General features: G+C 40.6%; 2 protein-coding genes across 2 annotated transcripts; both read left to right on the top strand.

Annotated features, from left to right (window-relative positions):
* The first annotated feature begins 54 nt into the window (after positions 1–54).
* LOC135497122 (cytochrome b5 domain-containing protein 1-like) lies at positions 55–9,018 on the top strand. Its single transcript, XM_064786852.1, has 4 exons — positions 55–238; positions 5,149–5,225; positions 5,735–5,953; positions 6,334–9,018. Exons 1-4 carry the CDS (start codon positions 118–120, stop codon positions 6,562–6,564), a joined length of 648 nt encoding a protein of 215 aa, XP_064642922.1. The 5' UTR covers positions 55–117; the 3' UTR covers positions 6,565–9,018.
* A 7,209-nt stretch (positions 9,019–16,227) lies between these two features.
* LOC135496495 (uncharacterized protein K02A2.6-like) lies at positions 16,228–19,828 on the top strand. The gene is made up of 3 exons (XM_064785856.1): positions 16,228–16,405; positions 16,663–18,764; positions 18,986–19,828. Exons 1-3 carry the CDS (start codon positions 16,228–16,230, stop codon positions 19,826–19,828), a joined length of 3,123 nt encoding a protein of 1,040 aa, XP_064641926.1.
* The last annotated feature ends 2,946 nt before the right edge of the window (positions 19,829–22,774 follow it).

Below are 22,774 nucleotides of genomic sequence, written 5' to 3'. Positions count from 1 at the left end.
AACAAAATTTCCGGTTCCGATTGCGCATGCGCTGATCGGTTGAGTCTATGGCAACCAATTTCGCTCGTTTGTTCTGAACGTTCATAGTTTCTCTGCTTTTTCCTGAAAAACTTCCAAATGGCCCGGCCAAAATACTTCACGCCGAATGAAGTTTGTATTCATAATACCATAGACGACATCTGGGTGTCGTTCCTCGGTAAAGTGTACGATCTGACGCCACTTTGTTCGAGATTCAAAGGTGAACGAAATTTTCTTTCATCATCTGATCATGCAACAGCAATGCATGAATCGAATGCATGATTCATTGATTGATCGGCCTAATTTCATACTTTTTTGTCTTTCAGTTTTCAATCTAGTTTGCCATTTGACATTGAACTATAGTTTGGTCTGGACAAAGATGTTCAGAAATCTTGAAAATCGCTTTCTTAAAATCTTTTGCTCTCCGATTTTCACCAAATCTACCTCAAACTTTCAAAGTTCAAACTCAAATTAAATTGATTGTTAGGCCTAGGCCTAGACCTATAGCGTATAGGGGCCTAGGCCTACAGCATGTCCCTGCCTTTTCTATTTATTCAAAAGTTCATTCCGACCACAACTGCTCCAGAAACGGCCTGTTCCAGCATAGGAAATTTTAGTACACACAATTTGCTGCACAGGGGTTTCGCGCCATTGAAGAAATGTCATGAAAAATGACGTTGGATAAGCTCCAGTCCAGACCCTCACTTGCAAGTAGCGTCATCATAACCCGCTGGCGCGCCGTGTTTGACACATGTATGCATTAAGCATTGGGGCTTGTATCCTGCACAAAACCATCACTTTCTTGAGCTGTTGTGGTTGGAATGAACTTTTGATTGGATTTACTGATTAAAATGCAGGGACAAGTTGTAACACTTGAGGTAGGTTTCATAAAAATCAAAGAGCAATTGTGAAAGTGAGAGCAATTTTCAAGATTTCTGAATATCTTGGTCAGACAAGACTATATTCATAGTCATGCACTTTTGAGTAACAGTCCGGGGTCTGAGCGACTTTTATTTACCACAAGTTACAAATGATTTGAATGTGTTGTGGGATAGAGTATGCCTACCTTACCAAGGCAATAGAAACCCCATTCTTAAGTTTTTCCAGTGTGGATGTAGGCCTAGATAATTAGGGACCCTCAAAATGACCATTGGACTTCACTGAAGAATTTTTTTCATTTCTGCATCGAGAATGCTGAGCCCCTAAAATCCTGTTTGATTTTGAGGCATGGATCAATAAAAATCAAACTTCAAAGTAATCTGACCAGTAGTTCGCCCTCCAGAGCCCCAAACGATGCGGACATAACATTTACGAATGTTACATATATTCACTTCAGATTGCCCCACTCCAAGTCCAAACTTGATCTTGCACATGATACAAAAAATGTGATAGCAGTGATATTACTTAAAGCACTGTCCGAATTCTTTGCTCCTTAAAACTTTCAGCCAGTTCCATCATGCCGATCTTGCTGATTTTGGATCTCAAAGCTTACTGGAAATGGCTTGAAAATATGTTTGCCAACCAGGAGCCTGAGAATATGGTCGGTTTACCCCAAATAAAGACAAACCAAAGCAAAGACACTTGTGTAGCATATCAAGGACACGTAGGTTGATACTCTCATGTGTGCCACATCAAAGACATCTGGAATGCATGTTTTGTTTTTGTTTGATACAGCATAGATAAAACTAGACCGCAACCTCTCTGGGATGGACAGTTGTTTTCATGAGCCATACACAGCACAGATAAGACATGACCGCAATACCTCTCTGGACCATTCACCACGTCAAAGATAACGATGCGAAGTCAACAGGCGGCGCCACTGTAGATTGCACGAGCCTGGTCAGCAGCAGTGTCAATGACAATGTTGGCATTATATATATATATATGTTTATTCGTACTACTTTCCGTTGTACAGATAACAAAAAATAAGGTGCAATAAGACAATACAGAGTTGGGTGCAAATACAAGTTTACGATAAGGCAAACAAAGTAAAAGGTAAGACTGAGAGTCGAACCCGAAAACCTCTCATTCTTGGAGATGATCCTGAATAAGTTACATTAGTATCTTGAACTATCACAATAAAACTAACACCAAAAACAATACTCCATCAAATCAACCTGTACACAAAAAGTTAATTATCATGTCTATTTCCTCTTTTGTGAGAATATGATTCTCTGCCTCCTGCATTTCAAGCAATTCCCTAACTTGGATGGCAACCCTATTATGCCCCAATCCCCAAAATTCCCTATTGATGTCCCTTAGCATTATACATTCATCAGGCAGCTGATCCCTATTCCAGTTGTACTTTTGTAACACCATAGTTAGACTTTTCCCCACTGATGAGACGCTCCCGGCAAATAATAATCCAACTGTAACCTTTACGAGTGTATTTCCTGATTTCCGCAGTCCTTTGATGAATTTTACGAACCTTTTCTCCAATTGAGTTTGAACGCTACAGTCCTTTATAATGGGTGGTAACAGGTCATTATGAGTGCGATATGGCAAACACAAAATCTGACGAATACATTTACGCCATGCAATACAATTCTTCCATGTATGGTTTTGAACAATCTAGCAACTGGTAACCATACAGCGGCATACAAAAACTTTTGAATAACTTATATCTGATTTCAAAGTTGGCGTACCTAAACTGAGCCATAAGCATGTTGGTCCGTTTGTACAGATCATTAACTAAAACCTGAACCCTACTCCGACGAACATCAGGACCAAGAAGAATGCCCAAATGAATTTCTTCATCAGAAATTTGAACCCTTGTACCCTCAAATACAATCTCCCCTGGCGGGTCATGTGACCCGAAGACTAAATATCTACTCTTAGATGCGTTGAAGGATATTCTGAATTCAATAGAAAATTGACGAGCCGTGTTTAGCATCTTATTTAACCCATAGAACGATGGTGCTAAGAGAATAACGGCATATGCAATCATCCGCATATGCAAATACACCGAAAAAAATGTTGCCAACATGGCAGCCGAAACCGTCAGTTTTTATACTCGTAATAAGCTCATCCAGATAAATTCCAAAAAGAACGGGGGAGAGCACCCCACCCTGCTTAACTCCATTGGATACAGTAAATTCACCAGACATATGCTTCCCCCACTGAACCTGTACACGTTGTTTTGTGTAGATGTTGGCTTAAATAGCCTAGCCGCTACTGTACTGGACATAGCCCTTTTTTGATCAAAATTCGAAATAGCTTCACAAAATGAACACAATCAAATGCTTTGCTTGCATCAAGCATTACGCAATACACTGCGGTGTTGCAACCGTTATAATAATTAATTACTTCATTTATAGCCGTGCTACACGTAGCTGTGGAGAGACCTGCCTTGAACCCAAACTGGGCATCAGATGTACTTAGCTCATTCTCGTACTTTTTTAGGAATATATTATCCATTATTTTGCCAATAACGCTACTTAGCGAAATACCTCTATAATTATCGGACGTATTCAAAGACTTTCTACTGTTTTTTGGAATTGGAACTACTTTAGTTCGAACAAACCCCATCGGGCAATATCCGTGACTCATCATGGAGCTCACTAAAAAAGACACGTAAACATGTAATAAATGATCCCCATTTATAAAGTGATCTGACATAATTTTGGGGTTACTGTCTTTTTTACCTCGCTTCAGACACTGTACTCCCTTCATAACTTCGTGCACACTCAATTCATGATCATGATTATTGTCAATACAATGTCTGGTAATACCCGTATCAATATCTCTCTTCACATCATTCATCTCATTTATATCATACGATACGGAATTATACAAACGTTTAAACTTCTCACCAAAAAGTTCACAAGTTGCGTTCGTACCCTTCACATTATCCATACTAGAAGGGAGTACAGTGCCTTTTCCTTTCACCTTTTTTATTTCTTTCCAGAAGTCGTCATTCTTGTTATTACCTAGGGACTCAGCTAATTTATTTGCAGCAGTCCTTTCCTGATTTTTCTTATTTCGTCTCACAGCCAGATGGTAGAGGGCTCTGGTGTGGCGGCGTATGTCGGCTATTACCCCAAGCCGCGGCCTACCATTTACTTTCCATAAATCGTGCCAAAAAGTGGCCCTTCTTTTGAACTCCCTCACCTTGTCATTCCACCCAGCTCTACCAGGCACTCTACCATTACTTCTAATACTAGGAATTGTTTCCCGCTAGCATCAACGCACGCCCCGATTATTTCATCATGAAATCGCTCTATCTCCTTAAAATGATCAGTACAAAAAAAGTTTCAACATTGAATAGCATCCATTGGTATATCTATATGGTCTAATTTATCATGCCTGTTGACGTTGTTGTTATTCGCCACCTCTCTCCTCATTATTCCAACAACTTGTTGAAGGAGGTTGACACAGTTTTCTAACTTATCTCTATCCATGGTTATGATATACTAGTGTGATTGATGATGTTGAAAAGAAAGGGGATCTCAAAATACGACAGTCTACTACGAATAGATGCAATAGTGACATAACAACACATGTGCATTTTCCCGCTAGTCGCTTATATCAACAAAAACCTGAAGTTGTCGATGTCGTTTTTACTTTTCCCAAGGCGGTGGCGCCGCCTGTTGACTTCGCATCGTTATCTTTGACGTGGTGTATGGTCCAGAGAGGTATTGCGGTCATGTCTTATCTGTGCTGTGTATGGCTCATTAAAACAACTGTCCATCCCAGAGAGGTTGCGGTCTAGTTTTATCTATCATGTCTATGCTGTATCAAACAAAAACAAAACATGCATTCCAGATGTCTTTGATGTGGCACACATAGGAGTATCAATCTACGTGTACTTGATATGCTACACAAGTGTCTTTGCTTTGGTTTGTCTTTATTTGCGGTAATAACCGCCCATATGAGAAGAATGGCACAGTGACATTGGAAGCCTTTTCGGATCGGAGATACAATTTCGGTACTTCTACGCATGTGCTATTTATGCCAAAATAATGGGAACGTAATGCATTGTGGGATGAATAAGGGGCAAACAAGATCAACATGCTTTGCAGTGTTGGTGAAGAAAATCGGGAGAAAACCTTTTCTTGAACAAGACAAATGATTTTAACAAATTAATCCAACATATATATGTGTATGAAGTATCCAATCATTTCGTTTCAGGTGATGTTTTACTAAAACCTATCATTGCGTCAGCTGGAAAAGATATATCACACTGGTTTGATGCTAAGACGAAAGATGTGAGTTTCATTGCTTCTAGATATGTACCATAACCTTATCAGGCAAATACAAAAAGAAGAAAAATAATTTTTGCCAACATTACTTGTTTTTTACACGACTGTACAGGACCACAAATTAAAGAAATAATCCAACTCAAGACAAATTTGGTCTTTGGTAATGTAAAATGTAAAAGACGATTTCAGAGGACAGGAAGGTTTCGAAAGGCATAGCCTAAGCTAGGTAGCCCATGGTTAAAATTGAGCCCTTACCTGCCTTAATGTACATTAGAATGAAAGCTGATTTTCACCATGATGAGGTAAAATGATATTTAACAAGGTATTTGGTGGAATAAAAAGTGTACAAGGCGAGGTTTATTGCATAACAATCCCAAATCCATGATGATGTGGTTCTCTGTTATGACTCATTGAATATTGATCAAATGTAATGTCAGATAATTGTTCGAATCCTGTGAGAAAAGGTACATGAAGTTATTTCAAACTATTTAAACTTTGCCAACTGTTGATTTCAGATTCGAACGCATGTTGATCCTGTGACAGGCTGTGTCATTCCATACACCCCTCATGGTCGGTTTGTTCACATCCCACCACCCTGCCCCAATGCTGACTGGGCTAATGACTTTGGACGACCATGGTGGAAGGATGACTCCTATTGTGTAGGAATTCTGTCAAAGAAGACGAGGTTTATTAAAATCTGCAACACGCTTACATCACAGGAGCAAGTTATTGAGGTCAGTGTATATTTATATTTACTTAGGGACAATGCAGATTATCAATGTCATTTCGTGGTTTTCACATGTTCAAGTGAATGGACAATAATGGCAATGCATCAGGCATCAGACTGATTTTTTGTTGATGAAAATGAAATACTTCACTGTCTTAGAGATTGAAGGTTTGCTGGGCACTTTTGGTTGTTTTGCTTAGGGCACACTTGGAAATCAAGAAAAATTGCCTTCCTGAAGAAGTTCATTTCGAGGACACTAGCAGTAAGACAAAAGTGCAGGGCATGAAGAAGGCATTTGCCTTTGTGAATTTTTGGCCCTGGCTAAATATCTGTGTGGTCTCTTTCTATATTCTAGGTCTGCTCTGAACAGAATTCTTTCTATTCTAGGTCTGCTCTGAACAGAATATTGATGAAATCCTCCAAAAGTTTATCAAGTACAATGCACATGCTGCCAGCTATACGTGGAAATATGACAGTAATGTACTGGATATGGAGAAAACACTTCAAGATAATGGGATACCCGATGAAGATGAGGAGTTTTATGAGCTCAGTATGGATGACAGCACATACAGGCAAACTATTCACCTCTATTTCAATGACGATTTGACGGAGGCTTAGGAAGGGTTACTCAGATGAGAGTAGAATTAACTAAAAATGTTCAATGTGATACCTCACATTAAATGTAAAAGAAAACTCAGAAAATTGTGGCACAAATTACAGGTCACAGAAGTAGACTATTTCCTAAATTCTTTACAACTCAATAAGCAATAAGTTCACCAATTCTTTATTGCATGTTTTAATTTTTTCAAATTTGTTTTTCTATGAGAACTAAAATTTCAGTTTTGGAGATATTGTTTGCTTTGGTACAATTCAAATTAAATAAACACTTTTACCAGTTTTGTAGCAAAGTATTATCTTACAAAATTAAGGTTTATCTAGTGTTTGGGTATAAACTTCCATCACTTGTTTATCGAAGCAGTATCTACCATATTTATAAATTGTCAAAACACTTAGATGAGTCAGGACATTCCTTTTTTTATTCTTGTATACAATGTACATGTATGCATAATGATTCTCAGCTTGGCCACAAGGGGACCACTTACTTTAAAAAGAGTCAGTGGACAGCATTTGAAATCAGGCTAAATACAGTTACCTGTGAGACACCAGCGAGATCAATCAAAATTAACCAAGTTTTTGAGATGTTGGCGAATGGTGACTTGATGTAACGTTTTTATTTCCCATAATTCTCAAATTTAACATACCTCCTGTGATTTCTTTAAAAGGCAGTTCATATTCTGATATTCTGATGGTCATTGGAACAAGTAAAATTTCTGTTCACAAAAGATTTAAAAAATACCGAAAGACAGTCCAGTATTTTGAAGGCATTTTTATATCAAATTATCAAGACAGCGATTTTACATCGCTGGAAATAAAGCAGATAGAGGTTTCTTAACGAAGCTCCCTGGAGTTGTTGAATATGACCGTACATTTGGGAAAACTAACATACCGTTGTCCTCAAACTATTTCTAGCATCTGAATGTAACAGCTCGTTTATTTGACGACACATGAACGACTTGAAAAGAAGCTGTTGGGGTAATAACCTTTTTAACAATTCGGCCGTGGAATTTTCTTATTGTCATATGGATAGACCTCATCCAGTGGCAAGAAATAAGCATGAGTTTTACCAGTTCCAACTATAGAGGAGGTCCCAAAAAGAATTGAATCAGTGAATACGATTTCAGGGTAGAAGTCTTTCAAAACAAAAGATTAAAAAGATTAAAGGCCCACAGTAGGCATGAATAGCAGTGATAGAGGCAGACATACACCTGTACTGTGTATTCAAAAAATTGGGGTTTCAATTTGACCAACATTTCCAGCGCACAGAGTTCAAACCCTACATCCTGTACAAAGCCAAAGGTGACACCTTTTGCCATGACGGGTTGTTAAAGAACTTGGTCATATTGTCTATCTTTTCACCTAGTTTCCGGAGCATATATCTGTAACCATGCATTGACGCTAGACAATTGGGTGGTATGAAGGTCATGGACTACATCGCATATTCAAGGTCGTAGAGGTCATAATATAAAATGCCTCCATAACTTTTGATGCTTGAATTTTCATCATTGAGTTTAATGATGGTCTAATACAATGCCATTGTGTACTTTGGTACTTTTGCTCAATAACCAAATACATCAAGTTTTCACGCAAACCACTTTCACTAAGTGGTATCTCATGAATGCTGCACATGGTTCACTAAGTACCGCTAATCATTTTCTCCAAAATATCCAATTTTTCCCAAAATTTGTTGATCAGCAACTAACTTGAATATTTGTATTCCGGTATTTTCAAGTAATGTAAATGTTGTTCTTGAAGGGACAACTTGGGCATGTGATATGTTGGTTTTTCACACAAAAACGGCTTGTTGTCAAGCAGGGATATTATCCTCCTGGTTAGGTAAATCCCACCCCCAAGTTTCTTTAAAATCAAGAACTAAGTGAAAATATTCCAACTGGGCAATTCTGCGAATTTTGTCTAATAGTGAGTGTATCAAAGTTTTTACCAAGTCCTGTCACCAAATCCTGGTCACACCCAATCTTGTCGCAGCGCAAAAAGCACTTGAATGCAAGATCTTATACCATTATTGCATAAAGCATTAGCTAATGAAAAAAGGAGTCTGATATTTTTGGATCGGACACAATCCGACCAAAAATATATTGATCAACCGATGAAGACTTCATAGTTGGACAATACTTGGCACCTGGATAACTGTTCTCTTACACAGTAAGGGGCCCCCTATGTACCATGTAAGGGACCAATCATGTACACGATAAGGGGAAGGCATTTTAGAATTTTAGGCCCATTTTGCCTACACAAGTGTTTTCGTGGGGAATTTTCAGTTTTCCTGTGCTAAGCAAACATGTAATGCAAGAAGTTGACACGTCTTCGTATTAAGGGAGTGTTGATGTCGAAAAATGGGGTAAAAATATAATACCTGAAAGTGAAAGTTGTTTCAGATTCAGCTGTATAGGAAGTGTACGCACTGTTTGTATTGTAATTAAAAGATAAATTTAATTTTGTCCATTCCAATCTTTTTTTTTTCCTATTCTTGTCATCCATGGATCTTCTGTGGTAGGTAAAGAAAACTTGCCAAACAGCAAAACAGAAGCCATCTTCAGGTGATTTAGTTAACCAATACAGTGACAGAAGTGAATCATCATCAATGTCTCATTATCAACAAGAACACAGTTATCCAGATAATAATGCATCTGGAAAAAATGGTGTGGTGTACAAGTATTGTTCAGAATGTATGCATCTGTATTTCACAATATCAATCACATCTATTCAAGGCAGAGTGGTCAAAGTCACAATCTGGCATCCTGATCCACCGTCGTGGTGCGTATATCCATCCATCGCCGCTAAACTCCTCCTGATCGGCCGTCAGGAGGGCTGTTTCTTTATCGGTAATCTCCCTGCATTTCATCCTTTCCCATGTGTCCTATATCACGACAACACTAATATTACACTCGCTCGTAGTTGTCGCACGAGACATGCACTGAAAGCCATCATAATTGAAGACCAGGTGTTCAATAGGCAACAGCTCCAGGGATGCTGACCTGACCCAAATGCACACTGCATGTTGTATAGAAGAAGGGTAACCTGATCCTGAGGTTGGCACTATCAATTCAGGCTGTCATTCAATTACTTTGTGTGCGTCCCAATCAAGATTGGCCATCCGTTTAGGATGGTGCGTCTGACAAGTTCCTGGCCCTTGATGTCGGCGGTGAAAGGAGGAGTCTAGAACTTATATTGACCACCGATAAGTCGGCTTGCAATCATGATAGGGCTGCATAGACCATTGTCGTGATCAGTACAGAAAGACAATGGGTGATATGAATAAAAACTAGCAAATGCTCTTTATTCATATCACCCTAAGAGTCGTGCTTATATCTCGGATCGGGGCCTGGTTCTGGTTGATCAAAACAAGTCACTCTCGCTGGTGTTGAGTCTAATGGACTTGACTGAAGAAGATAACCCCAAGTTAATGCCAGCGTAGGTGACAAAACTTGTTTCGAACAACCGGGCCCAATTACTTCTGTCGATACCGTCTCACCAATGCAAGGAGGCAGCTATTCCGACAATAATGACTGTAATCAGGAACCCCTGCGAAATAAATTTAGGTGGACTTTGTTGGAAATAGCTGGAATTTCCAGCTCGTGGCTGGAATAAGCTGACACTTTGAATGAGAGAGTTTTATCGAAAAGTTATGGCTGGCAAAAGCTGACAAAAAACTGGAACTTTATCCATGGGGTGGAAATTCTTGGCATTTTCTGGAACTTATTTTTTCGTAAAAGTTCCAACACTGGAAATCTCAGTCACTTTAGGCCTACTATAAGATGGTCAAAAGCTGGAATTAGCTAGAAATTTCAAATTCAGTGTTTCTGACAATTGTTAGAAAAAGCTGGCATTTGCTGGCAACGCAAATTGCTATTATGTTATGCAATTCCATCATGTGGTCTTATCACCTGACCTCTCCGATGATGCAGTACACCTCAGACAGGAACCAGTAGGTTTGAATTTTCAAGTCAAACAAAGAAATCATGTGGGAGCTCTTCTTATTTCTTTATTTTTACCCCGAATTCAACATCAAGATATCCAAAGTTTACACTAATTGAATTGGAACACATAGGATTCAAATGAATGCAAAAAGGGTAACCTGGACAGGCCTTGAGGTTGTTTTTTTGGCATATGAAGAAGCCTGAATCAGTGCATGTGCTGTAAGCCTGTATTATTGTATGCATGATCGTGGACCGGGACGGTATCAGAACTGTAAGATTTTGCATGGGAGATGTCCACAGCTCATGACTCATGTAGTGATGGAGCCAATCAACAGTCTGCTTGCTCCATCGTTCTTTTCAAGGCCGTGCAGTGATGTTATTTGGGCGTCGGTCCCCTATTTTAACCCTGCCCTCCTGACATCAAAGTGACAGAGTGTGCCATGTGTGGTTAACGTCATCTTGATGTCACGGTATCCGGTTAAAATGGCCCCTCTTCTTTATTTGGCTCACCTCGTGAGCCAATGTGATGATGTGGTGTCCATCGGCGGTGGCGGCCGTATATTAGTGTGGCACGACTCATAAAGTCTGGACTTAAAATTGGTACACTTGTTCCCTTGGGCCCTGGGGCAATTCACACTAATCTGGTCAATCCATGATTCTCAAACTTACGAGCCTAATATTACAATGTGAATACTTTGCACTATCTATATTATTACACTAGAGGCAAAATTTTCCTGTCAGTGATTGTCAATGACGTCATCGTATCAACTGATCACAATTAGCTATGATGTAAATGACATGCTGCCTCTAGGACGGGCATTGAACCCTGACGATGCCAGGCAGCATTGACGAGCTCTCCAACCCAGGTCATTTGGCAACTAACCATCCGCAATGGGGAAGTGTCTGCCTCGCAGAGGTGTCTGCAAGGAGCCTCAGTGAAGCAATAATCTTATGTTTTATATGATGAGCCTCTAATGCTCGTGTAAGTCCATGGTCAACGCACACAAAGAATGATAGATTACATTATAACAGTGTGACAAGATTGTGTCAGAAAACTAAGAGATTAGGTCATTGGCAATGCTCAAAACTTGATAATGCTACAGCGATCATGTTTGCAAGTGACATAAATCACTTGTTTGCATAGATAATTTCAGGTATCCGCAACAAGAACTGGTCATCCTACGAAGCAACCTCTGTTGGAAGCAAAATCAACCTACAACCTTTAATCATATTTCTGTGTGACAAAAATTGCTTGTTTGCGGTTATAATTGCAGATGCCATCAAAATTGAATTAGAATTGGAAATCGCACGGCCAGGGATCAAGCAAAATCAACCTGCAATGATGTTTGCATGTGAAAAAATTACCTGTCTTCGGTGATAATCGCATGCATGTGACAAGATTGCAATCAGCAAAGTCAAAACCAAGCCATTATAGGTTTTACTCCAAGACAAGAGCTCTTCTAGTTGCATATCACAACGATTATAATCATACTCACTGTTGAGAGCTAAAAAACGCCTGTTAATTAGTGTGCAGCGCTCTGATCGATTACATAGTGGCAGAGAACTTAACCACATACTGAATTTTAAATTTCCAGCTAATAATAATAATATAATAATAATAATAATAATAATAATAAATACCGGATATTATAGTGCCTTGTACATGCCAAGCATGCTCCAAGGCACTTTACAATGGAGTAAGAAGCAAATATTTGGATTTAAAACAGTTTGATAGTGGTAAAACAGATTGATTAAAAAATTGAGTCTCTAAAACATAGATGGCACATTCGGAATATAAGTCTCTGTAGCTACCAACTAAAGGCTTCGCGGAACAAATGGGTTTTAAGTGATTGTCTGAAAGTTGACACACGCTCTAAGTCCTTCATGGCATCTGTAATCGCATTAAAAAGTCTTGGTCCACTGACTCGAAATGATCGGTCTCCATTATTCGTTTTGGTCCTTGGGATGATAAGTCTTGTTTTAGCTGACGATCTTAGTGACCGAGCTGGTGTATAGGACCTTATCATATCACGCAAGTATGAAGGTGCACTGTTGTTAAAAGCTTGAAAAACCATAAGGATAATTTTGTATTTGATACGAAACCTCACCGGCAACCAGTGCAGCTGCTCCAAGACCGGAGTAATATGTTCTCTGCGTTTGGTACGCGTGATTATTCTGGCAGTCATATTCTGAACACGTTGGAGTCTGCCAATGGTTGCATCTGGGAGACCATTAAAGAGCGAATTACAGTAGTCCAACCTCTATGTAACCAAACCATGCACAAGAAAGCGACATGCATCTTCTGTCAAGCATCGACGAATTCTACCCACGTTGCGCATGTCAACAAATGTCAACAAATGCCAGCTATTTCCAATATATGACAACCCTGACATTGGTAAATCAGCTCGAAGGTTTGGGTCCAGATTTGTCCGCCTTATTCCAGCTCTGGAATTTAGGTTCCAGCTAATGCCAGGTTGCGCCAGATTTTTCCAGCAACTGGCATTTTCTGGCTATGCCATTTACCCAAATACCGCCAAACTCCAGCACTGACATTTTCTGGAATTTCCAGCTATTTCCAACCTTCTAGCAAGGAAAAATGGTTTGGAATTAGCTGGAAAATCCTGGCTTTTGCCGACAATTTCCAGTCGAATTTTGCAGGGGAAACTCTCTATCAAAGAGTAGCAGCTATGGGACTTGGGGATTTTGCTGCCAGTTATGAGGTCCTTTGTCGGGGAGGGGGTCACTCCTGATGACGTGTAGGGCACCCTTGCACCAAAAAACGTGTGACAGAATGTTTATTTGTTGGCAAAGTAACCCGCACCAGGCAAATGGACCCCCAACCTTCAGTCAAAATCTGCAATAAGCCGAGGTTATATACTTCAAATGATACCCGCCACACCCTTATTGTCAGCTCTCCATTACTCAAGTCATATTTTACAAAACTTAGCTCAATTGAAACAAAGCCTTAGTTCGTATCCTACAAAACGCTGACAGCACTTAACATAACATATAACATAACATAACATAACATAATTTATTTCTCTCCAAAAAACCCTTTCGGGTATAAGAGGTTACATGATTTAACATTTACATATGGTGGACCAAGCTGATGAATTCTTTACAAAAACTATGAATATTGTCTAAGTTTACCCGGGAACATTTAGTCATAATGCGATGGAAAAATTCATGATAAAAAACCTGAGGTAATTCTTTTAAGTTTGGAAACAACCTTACTCGCATGTGACGGAAATACGGACACGTAATAAAATAATGAAGTTCGTCTCTTACACAAACCTGGTCACAAAGACCACAAATATTTTCTGCAGTTTCATTTCTATACATTCTGGTTACTGTTTCTGGGAATTTTATAGATCCAGTACGAAATTTACAAATACTGACCGTTTGATATAATGGTAATTTTTTAACATAGGGCTCCATATTCAGGTTTTGTTTAAACATTCTATAAATTATACATCTGAAATCGTTATTTACCTCGTTTCTCCATAGTTGTTCACACTGGTCTCTCATTATCTGTTCAACTACAATTTTCAGTTCTCGTAGGGACAAAACCTCGGGAGTATACCAAATTTGAGTGAGGCCACAGTCGTCCAGAACAGTTTTCACACTTTTACACCAGCCTTGGTTTAAATAACCCTTGTCTAAATGCTCCCTAGTTATGTTATAAAAGATATAAGCCCATTTATCTGTTTTTCCAATTCTGAGTCTGTTCCAAAAAGATAACATTCGCACGGCTATGTGAATCTTCAAAGAGTGTCGCCCAAGTTCTCCCATTACCATTACTGTAGGAGTTCTTAACGGTAATCGTAGCAAATATTTGCAAAATTTAACTTGTACACGGTCCAGCAACTCGGTGTTTTGGTTACCCCACACCTCACTACCGTATAGCAAAACTGGTGTGACTACTTTGTCAAATATGTCTAGACTCAATTCGACCGTAAGAGAAAGTCTTCTACACGCTCTCAGTACACCAAACATGGCTTTCATACCTTTATTATATCTATCTTTTATTGCCCTCGCAAAATTTCCATTATATGAGAATGTTACGCCTAAGTATGTGAAATGGTCTACCAACTCGACCCTACCCCCATTATATCTAAATTCCGGTATATTTACTCTAAGCTTTCCCCGAGAAAAAAGCATTGCCTTGGTTTTCTTAATATTTACGATCAGATGCCACTCCTCACAGTAATCGTGCAATAAGTTCAGGGCGTTTTGTAACTCGTTAGGATCATCTGCCATAAGAATCATATCGTCCGCATACAATAATATTGCCAGCTTCAAAAAAATCTCCAAGTTGTCTAAAAACTCACATCGGCTATTGATATGTAAATCAGAAGGACCATTAAAACCATGGTCGTTCAAAAAAATTTCAAAATCGTTTAGATATAACGCAAATAAGAGTGGCGACATATTTTCGCCCTGCCTAACCCCTATGGAACACGGAAAATAATCTGATCTATTGTTAATCTGAACACACGATTTCGCTTTATCATAAATATTTACCATGACATTCAATATTTTACCGTTTATACCATTTCCAATAAGTTTACGCCAAAGTCCTAACCTCCATATTTTATCGAAAGCTTGTTTGAAATCAATAAATACCACATATAAGCATTTGCCCTTACTCAAATACAAATCAATCAAACACTTCAGAACAAAAACGTTGTCCATGGTAGAGTAACCTGATCTGAAACCTGTTTGTTCTTCACCTAATACCTCGTGTAAATTCACATACTCGTCTAACCTGCTGTTTGAAATAGCTGTGAACAATTTACCTAAACAGCTTAATAAAGTAATACCTCTGTAATTCTCACCCTTTGTTCTATCACCCTTTTTGAATGGAGCAGATTTTGGCCACCTCTGAGCAAGTTGGTGAACTTTAACTGATATTCTTATGATTAAAGTCAGTATATATGTATATGCAGGATACTTTTATGGAAACTTTTTTGGCTCACTTTAGGGGAGTCTATACAATACCGCAGTGTCCTTCGTCTGTCGTCGTCATCTGTATCCTGTTTCAAAACGGTGGCACGTTTCTTAACTGCTAAAGGCTATGAACTTGAAACTTTGCACACAGGACCCCCCAGGTCACGTAGATTTCGGTCCGATCTGAATTCTTGACATGGCCACCAGGGGTCCAAAAAGGAAAACATCAAAAGTGTGATATCTCTCTTTAAACTGAGTCATTTTCAATATTTTTATGGCAGGTACTCCTAACAAGGATACATCACATATCATACGGGTTTTGATTTGAGCTACTTTTCAAAGTCACAGAGGTCAAATGGCATAAATTGGCTGTTTGAGTGTTTAAAACACTGGCACGTTTCTTAACCGCTAGAGATATGAACTTAAAATTTGGTACACACTGTTGTGATATGCGTCACGTGAGGATGCTGGGAGTTAGCCAAGATGGCCGTTCTGACACAATAAAGTTTACAGTAAGAATATCCATCGTTACCTTCACTATACCACTATTACAACATGGTGGCAGCGGTAAAGTTATCAATAACGAATTGTAGAACACAATAGTCAAGCCTCATACGAAGTTATTAGCACAGAACTACCGGTATAAGTCATCGGAAAGGCACGCACGGCCGCACGTCATAACGCCAATATACTGCACACTGTGCATCAACACTGCACAGGGAAGGCTTATCGTAATCACCAGAACATTGAAACGTAGAACTTTGTTTTTGAAAACATGCCCGGTAAAATTCCACAAATGGACTGGTCCAAACCGGACCAGTCAGAATCATTTAAGTTGTTTAAACAGAATATGGAAATATTCTGTGAAGATGAAGGAATAACGGACAAGCCAAAGAAAGCGCAGAAGATTTTGCGGGGCATAGGTGACGAAGGCTTACGACGCCTAAATGCTAGTGGGTTGTCTGAGCCAGATAAGAAAGATCCAGATAAACTCTGGGCGCTTTTTCAATATCAACTACGCATAGCTGTCAACCCACGAGTGAAAAGGCTGCAATTACGCAACTATCTGCAGAAGAAAGATGAAACTCTTGATGACTTTGTGAATAGAACACGAACCTTAGCTAATGAATGTGGTTTTGAGACCAAAGGTGAATTAGAGGAGAGGGTAATTGAGCTAATCACTGCAAGCACCCCAATCCTTGATTATCAGAACTTTCTTTGGGTAAACCTATCAGTGGTATCACCTTGGCTGCTGCTGTTGCTGAAGGCCGCAAACACGAGGCCATAGTTGCTGGCCACAAGAGCATAACGTCAGCACTCACGCAAGAATCTGGCGCAGCTGCAAGGATGGATGTTGATGCTGTCAAGTCGAGGCCGAGTTGCCAGCCATGCGGCAACTGCCTGCTTCATCACAAACCACGCCAGTGCCCTGCCTATAATGATGAATGTAAGGCCTGTGGGACTCTGGGCCACTGGGAAAAATGTTGCAGAAAATCGAAAAATGGACGGAAGCCCTATCGAAATGCTGACCGACGTGGTAGACGTGGTAGTGGTACTGGTAGTAGAGGTAACAGGAGGCCTGTTCACGAAATTGGCTACACAGATGAACGAGATTCCGACCAGAGTGACCCAGAAACACTTGGTCTACAGCAGTTCAGCTCCATCAAAATATCAAGTGCGTGTTTAGATGCACTTCGTACTGGGGTCAAGCCTGAAACAGAAGCCTACGTCAACTTGGATGTGAGGATCCCAGACATAAAAGGAACGCATCTTTTTGAGCTGAAGATAGATACTGGCGCATCAGGAAACACCCTGCCTGTCCGCACATACAAACAAATGTATGGGAAAACAGCTACCAAGCAGAGACTGAAACCACTTGTCAACACTGTACTCACAGCCTACAATGGTCAGCGTATACCCTGCTGGGGGACAATAATCATAAAATGCAGGTACAAGGACCAGCCATTTCAGGATGTTACCTTCTATGTCGTTGATGTTCCAGGGCCAGCTGTCCTAGGCCTGCCGTCATGCCGCTCTATGAAGCTTGTTACGATCCACTGTGATGCACAGAATATTTCAACCCTAGAGACCAAACAGGCTAAACCCATAAAGTATGTTGCGGATTTGATGAGGGCATACCCTAACCGGTTTGATACCATTGGTAATCTCGGGAAACCAGCCAAGCTACACCTGAAAGAAGATGCTGTGCCATTCCAAGACCCCCCACGAAAGTATGCCATCCACATGAAGCCAAGACTCAAAACCGAGCTGGATCGCATAGAAAAGATGGGTGTAATCAGGAAAGTAACAGAGCACACAGATTGGTGTTCCAGCCTAGCATTTGCAGAAAAATCAGATGGCTCACTTAGAATTTGCCTTGATCCCCAAAAGCTCAACAAATCACTCAAGAGATGCCCGCACAAGAAACCCACCATTGAAGATATCAACCCTGCACTAGCCAGATGTACCGTATTCAGCAAACTTGATGCAAAAGCAGGATACTGGGCCATACCCCTGGAAGAAGAAAGCCAGCTTCTCACCACCTTCAGGACTCCATTCGGACGGTATTGCTGGACCCGTCTACAGTTTGGCTTGGCAGTGAGCCAAGATATCTTCCAGAGCAGGATGGACGATGTCTTAGAAGGCCTGACATGCACCGTAGGGATAGCAGACGACGTAATCGTAGGAGGTGAAGGTGATGCGCACCATGATAGCAATCTGGTAGCCCTGATGGAAAAGTCTGGACCAGCTGGTGTCGTCTTCAACAGTACAAAGTGTCTCATTCGAAAGCCGTCGGTACCATTCTTTGGTAATTTGTACAGTAGTAGAGGCGTGCGACCTGATCCCGGGAAGGTGAAAGATATCGCTGAGATGCCCGTACCTCAGGACAAGGACGATCTCCATCGATTCCTGGGCATAATGACATACCTGAGTCCGCACATACCAAACTACAGTGCCGAGGCATGTATTCTCCGTGGTCTACTGAAGAAAGACATTCCGTTTGAGTGGTCTGAAGACCATCAGAAACAGTTTGAGCACCTTAAAACCCTCATCTCTAGTGACTCCACCCTGGCTTACTATGACCCAAAGCAGCCAGTGACCCTCGAGGTTGATGCATCCCAGAAAGGACTCGGTGCAGCTCTACTCCAGCATGGTCGGCCTGTTGCTTTTGCATCCAAAGCCCTATCAGACACTCAGTCAAGATACTCGAACATAGAGCCTGAAGCACTTGGTCTCGTCCATGGCATTGAGCGGTTTCACACATACCTTTACGGCCGATTTTTTACCGCTATCACGGACCACAAGCCCCTTGTGATGCTAAAAGAGAAGCCTCTCTACCGACTACCAGGCCGCCTAGATCGAATGTTCCAGAAAATTGGAGGATACAACTTTGAACTAGTTTATCGCCCGGCTCCGAGATGATTCTCTCTGATGTGCCAAGTCGCCTGCCCAACCCGTCAAATAATACTGAAGTAAAACTAGCTACCAGAGTCCATTCTGTCGCAGCTGATGTAGTGCCATAAACTTACCAGGATCAGGAGATAGAGGGTGACACGATCAACCAAGACCTTGTCCACTGTGGAATCTACAAACCACAGCAACTCCGTGACCTCACAAGCAGCGATCCAGTCCTGCAGCAATTAAGCGAGTACATCTGGAGAGGCTGGCCAGCAAAACAGCATGATCTTCCAGCACCATTAAGACAGTTCTGGTCATACAGAGATGAGCTAGCTATGGAGGATGGTATACTGTTTAAGGGAAAGCAAGTCGTTATTCCAGAGACACTTCGAAAAAACATCCTCGAACAGCTCCACGATGCTCACCAGGGCATTGAGAAAACAAGAAGGCTGGCGAGGGAATTGGTATACTGGCCCAACATTAACAAAGATGTGGAAGATCTTGTCTCGAAATGCAGTACTTGCCAGGAGTACCGACCTCAAGACAAGAAGGAGCCCCTTATCCCGCATGAGATTGCCAAAGGACCATGGATGAAATTGGCCTTAGATCTATTTGAGGTTAACGGTCGTATGTATCTTGTCTTAGCGGACTACTTCACCAAGTACCTGATTGTTGCAGAGATGCCGCCACCCGTTACTTGCAAGAAAGTCATGAAAGAAATCCGCAGTGCCTGCAGCTTCTTCGGCCGACCAGACGAGATCATCAGTGACAATGGAGGACACTACACAGGAGCCGAGATGAAGACGTTCTGCAGTGAGTGGTCCATTACGCACACAACCTCATCGCCACGATACCCGCAGAGTAATGGTTTCAGCGAAGCTATGGTGGATCTTGTAAAGCGTACTATCAAGAAATGTACGAAGACGGGCAAATCCTTGGATGTAGCCATGATGAACCTTAGAGCCACACCTGAGTGAGACATGGAAACCAGGCAAAGTGATTGAACAGTTGGAGTACCCACCAAGATCGTACATCATTGAGACGAGCCAAGGTGTACGACTGCGTAGAAACCGGCGTCACGTCCATGCGGTACCACAGGCTGCCAACCCCGCTATACAGCCTGTCGCTACACGTATCAACCCAGGTCATCATCATGTGCCGGTAATTCCTACCCCCAGTGACCAGGTGGCATTTCAGACTGATGCCAGCCAGGGAAATGATACTACGTGTCCGGGACCACCAGGCATGCCGAACGGAGAACTCCGCAATGCGAGCCCAGGAAAGGTCCCAGCTACTAGTAATCCGAAGCAGGTTGTCTCTACTCGTTCAGGTCGCGCAGTCGTAAAACCAATCAGGTACCGCGACGACTAGCAAATACGTTAGGAAGGTTAAGAACAATAATCATCAGTTTGCGCAAACCATAAACTATGTTCAGAGTAAGCGCACGCGACAATATTATTCGTTTGGACTAGAGTTGTAGATATGTTTTGTTGTTTTCAGTTTTGACAGTTCTTATATTCGGTGTTCTCTCCAAGGTGTCGTGCGCGCCATACTATTAGTTCTGGTGAAGTTTACAGTAAGAATATCCATCGTTACCTTCACTATACCACTATTACAACACACACTCCCTCTGTCAGATAACCTCTGACACCAGATTTTGGTTCTATCTAATTCTTAACTTGGCCACCAGGGGGCCGAAACTGAAAAGCTTACAATTGCAATATCAGTGATTTGTTTTCGATAAATATTTTTATGGTAAGTACTCGTAACAAGGAGTCGTTAAATGTTAACATTAAATGTTGTGCAGATTTTTGATTTGACCAACTTTCCAAGGTTACAGAGGCCAAGTGTCGCAAATTGGCCATTTGAGTGTAACTATGGCACATTTCTTAACCACCTAAACTATGAACTGGAGACTTGGTACACATGATCCCCTATATCAGATAACCTCTGACGCCAAATTTCGGTTCCATCTGATTCTCGACTTGGCCACCAGGGGCCAAAATTGAAAAGGTAAAAAGTGCAATATCTTGCTTATCAGTGACTTGTTTTCGATCATATTTTTATGGTAGCTCCAAGCAAAGATACAGCAAGGTCACAAATTTGGTAAAAATGGTCAGTCTGGGGCCCAGAAGATTTTTAAAAATATATAAAATACAATACGATATCAATTTCAACAAACTTGTAACTTGTTTTGTTGCAAAGTACTTGTAAGGGTTCAAGGAAAAGGCAAAAATAACAATATATAAATGTTTTTGGGCCCTCTAGCCTATCTTCTGAAGGGGCACCCCCTATCTTGACTCAAGGTCAAGGTCATCCTGAAGGTCCCGACCAGGGTGGCAAATTTGGTATCACTGGAAAGCTGAGATCAAGGGCTATTCAGAAATGAATAGTTTCATGGGGTTATCTCTTCATATAACTGAGGGAAAAAGTCTTTACCCCACAATTCACACTTCCTGGTTTACAGAAAAACAAATGAGACAGTTAAAGGGTTAAGGTGTGGGCAGCTACAATGTTTTCGAAATCTTTTCAGGTCATGACTGGGATGAATTTTAAGTTTTCTTCTTTTTTACTCCACAGTTGAACAAGGCAAAATGGGAAACAATGCAAGACCAAGAGTCATTTTGGCTGTTCTATCAGAACATCCACATTAAAAAAATTAATGATCCTCGCTGTCGGCATTAATGAGATATTGACAATATTAGGTTTTGAAAGATGGCTGCCTAGAGCCCAGAAAGTAGGCCAAATTGCGATGATTTTTTTCTCTGTAAAGTCATGTTGTCATAAGACATCCACACACCAAGTTTCAGCATTCTAAGACGTGATGAAATAAGCTCACCCAGGTGAGGAAAACCCAGCACACAGTGGTGCTGGACATAATATTAAAAGCGAGGTATTGCACTAATTTTACCATTGTTAGTTTTGCCCCCATGTGGCCAAGTGAAGAATCAGATCAGACCAAATTTCGGTGTCGGAGGTTATATGACGTAGGAAGTTGTGTACCAAATTTCAAGTTCGTAACTTTAATGGTTAAGAAACGTGCCAATTTATGCCATTTGACATGGGACTTTCAAAATTAGGTCAAATCAAAAACCTGTATGATATGTTATGTATTCTTGCTAGGAGAACCTACCATAAAAATTTTATCGAAAAAACAAGTAACTTATAAGGGAGATACGACACTTTTAAGGTTTCCACTTTTGGCCCCTTGGAGCCAAAAAGCAATGAGGCGAATTCAAATTCACACCGGAATTGAAATATCAGTAAAAATTTGAACCTCGAATGTGCAAAGTACATAGTCAAGGTTTAATTTTCCAACATACATGTACATGTAGGTACACAGTACTCCACAAACTGGTCGTAATCCACAAACTGGCGACCATGACATAACTCTCCTGCGTCCACGATAGAGAAGTTGTACTGTAATTGAAATGAAACTCATCAAGACAGTGGTCCTGGGAGATTAACGTTGATCATGGCATCACTCTCTACTAAAGATACCTCTCGATTAAGGGCATCATTGACTCATCCCATAGGTGTCCACAGAGAGGTTCTTGATTGTCATGTTTATTTCCAAGAAAAGAAATAAATTTGAAACAAGTTTTCTGTATCAATATTATTTTATCTCATCCAGCCAGCTGGATATCAATTATACAAACTATCACAAGTGATATATAATACAAGACCAGATATACAATTGACTGAATTGTTTAGAACTTTTCCTGATACAAAAACTACCTACAGGAGTAAAATTATCTTTGGGCGCATACAAAAAAATGTGTCTCGCTTTGGCAAAAATAGATGCTTTGAGGCCAAACACAGATATTTATTTACTGGTAACCGTATGGGCTGATTGTGCATTGCTAGTTACCTTTAAAATGATTTATATTGCCAGTTGCACAGAAATATTTGAACTATGCACT

Source organism: Lineus longissimus, chromosome 12, assembly GCF_910592395.1.
Source record: "Lineus longissimus chromosome 12, tnLinLong1.2, whole genome shotgun sequence".
Classification (NCBI taxonomy): Eukaryota; Metazoa; Nemertea; class Pilidiophora; order Heteronemertea; family Lineidae; genus Lineus; species Lineus longissimus.
Note: the sequence above shows the minus strand (reverse complement) of the source record. Positions and strands in the feature narration are given on the sequence as shown.

Coding starts and splice junctions, on each gene's coding strand:
- LOC135496495 (XM_064785856.1), top strand. CDS start 16,228: ATGCCCGGTAAAATTCCACAAATGGACTGGTCCAAACCGGACCAGTCA. Junction 16,406..16,662: donor CTTACGACGCCTAAATGCTA/GTGGGTTGTCTG, acceptor CTTGATTATCAG/AACTTTCTTTGGGTAAACCT. Junction 18,765..18,985: donor TCACGGACCACAAGCCCCTT/GTGATGCTAAAA, acceptor TAAACTTACCAG/GATCAGGAGATAGAGGGTGA.
- LOC135497122 (XM_064786852.1), top strand. CDS start 118: ATGGCCCGGCCAAAATACTTCACGCCGAATGAAGTTTGTATTCATAAT. Junction 239..5,148: donor ACTTTGTTCGAGATTCAAAG/GTGAACGAAATT, acceptor ATTTCGTTTCAG/GTGATGTTTTACTAAAACCT. Junction 5,226..5,734: donor TTGATGCTAAGACGAAAGAT/GTGAGTTTCATT, acceptor TGTTGATTTCAG/ATTCGAACGCATGTTGATCC.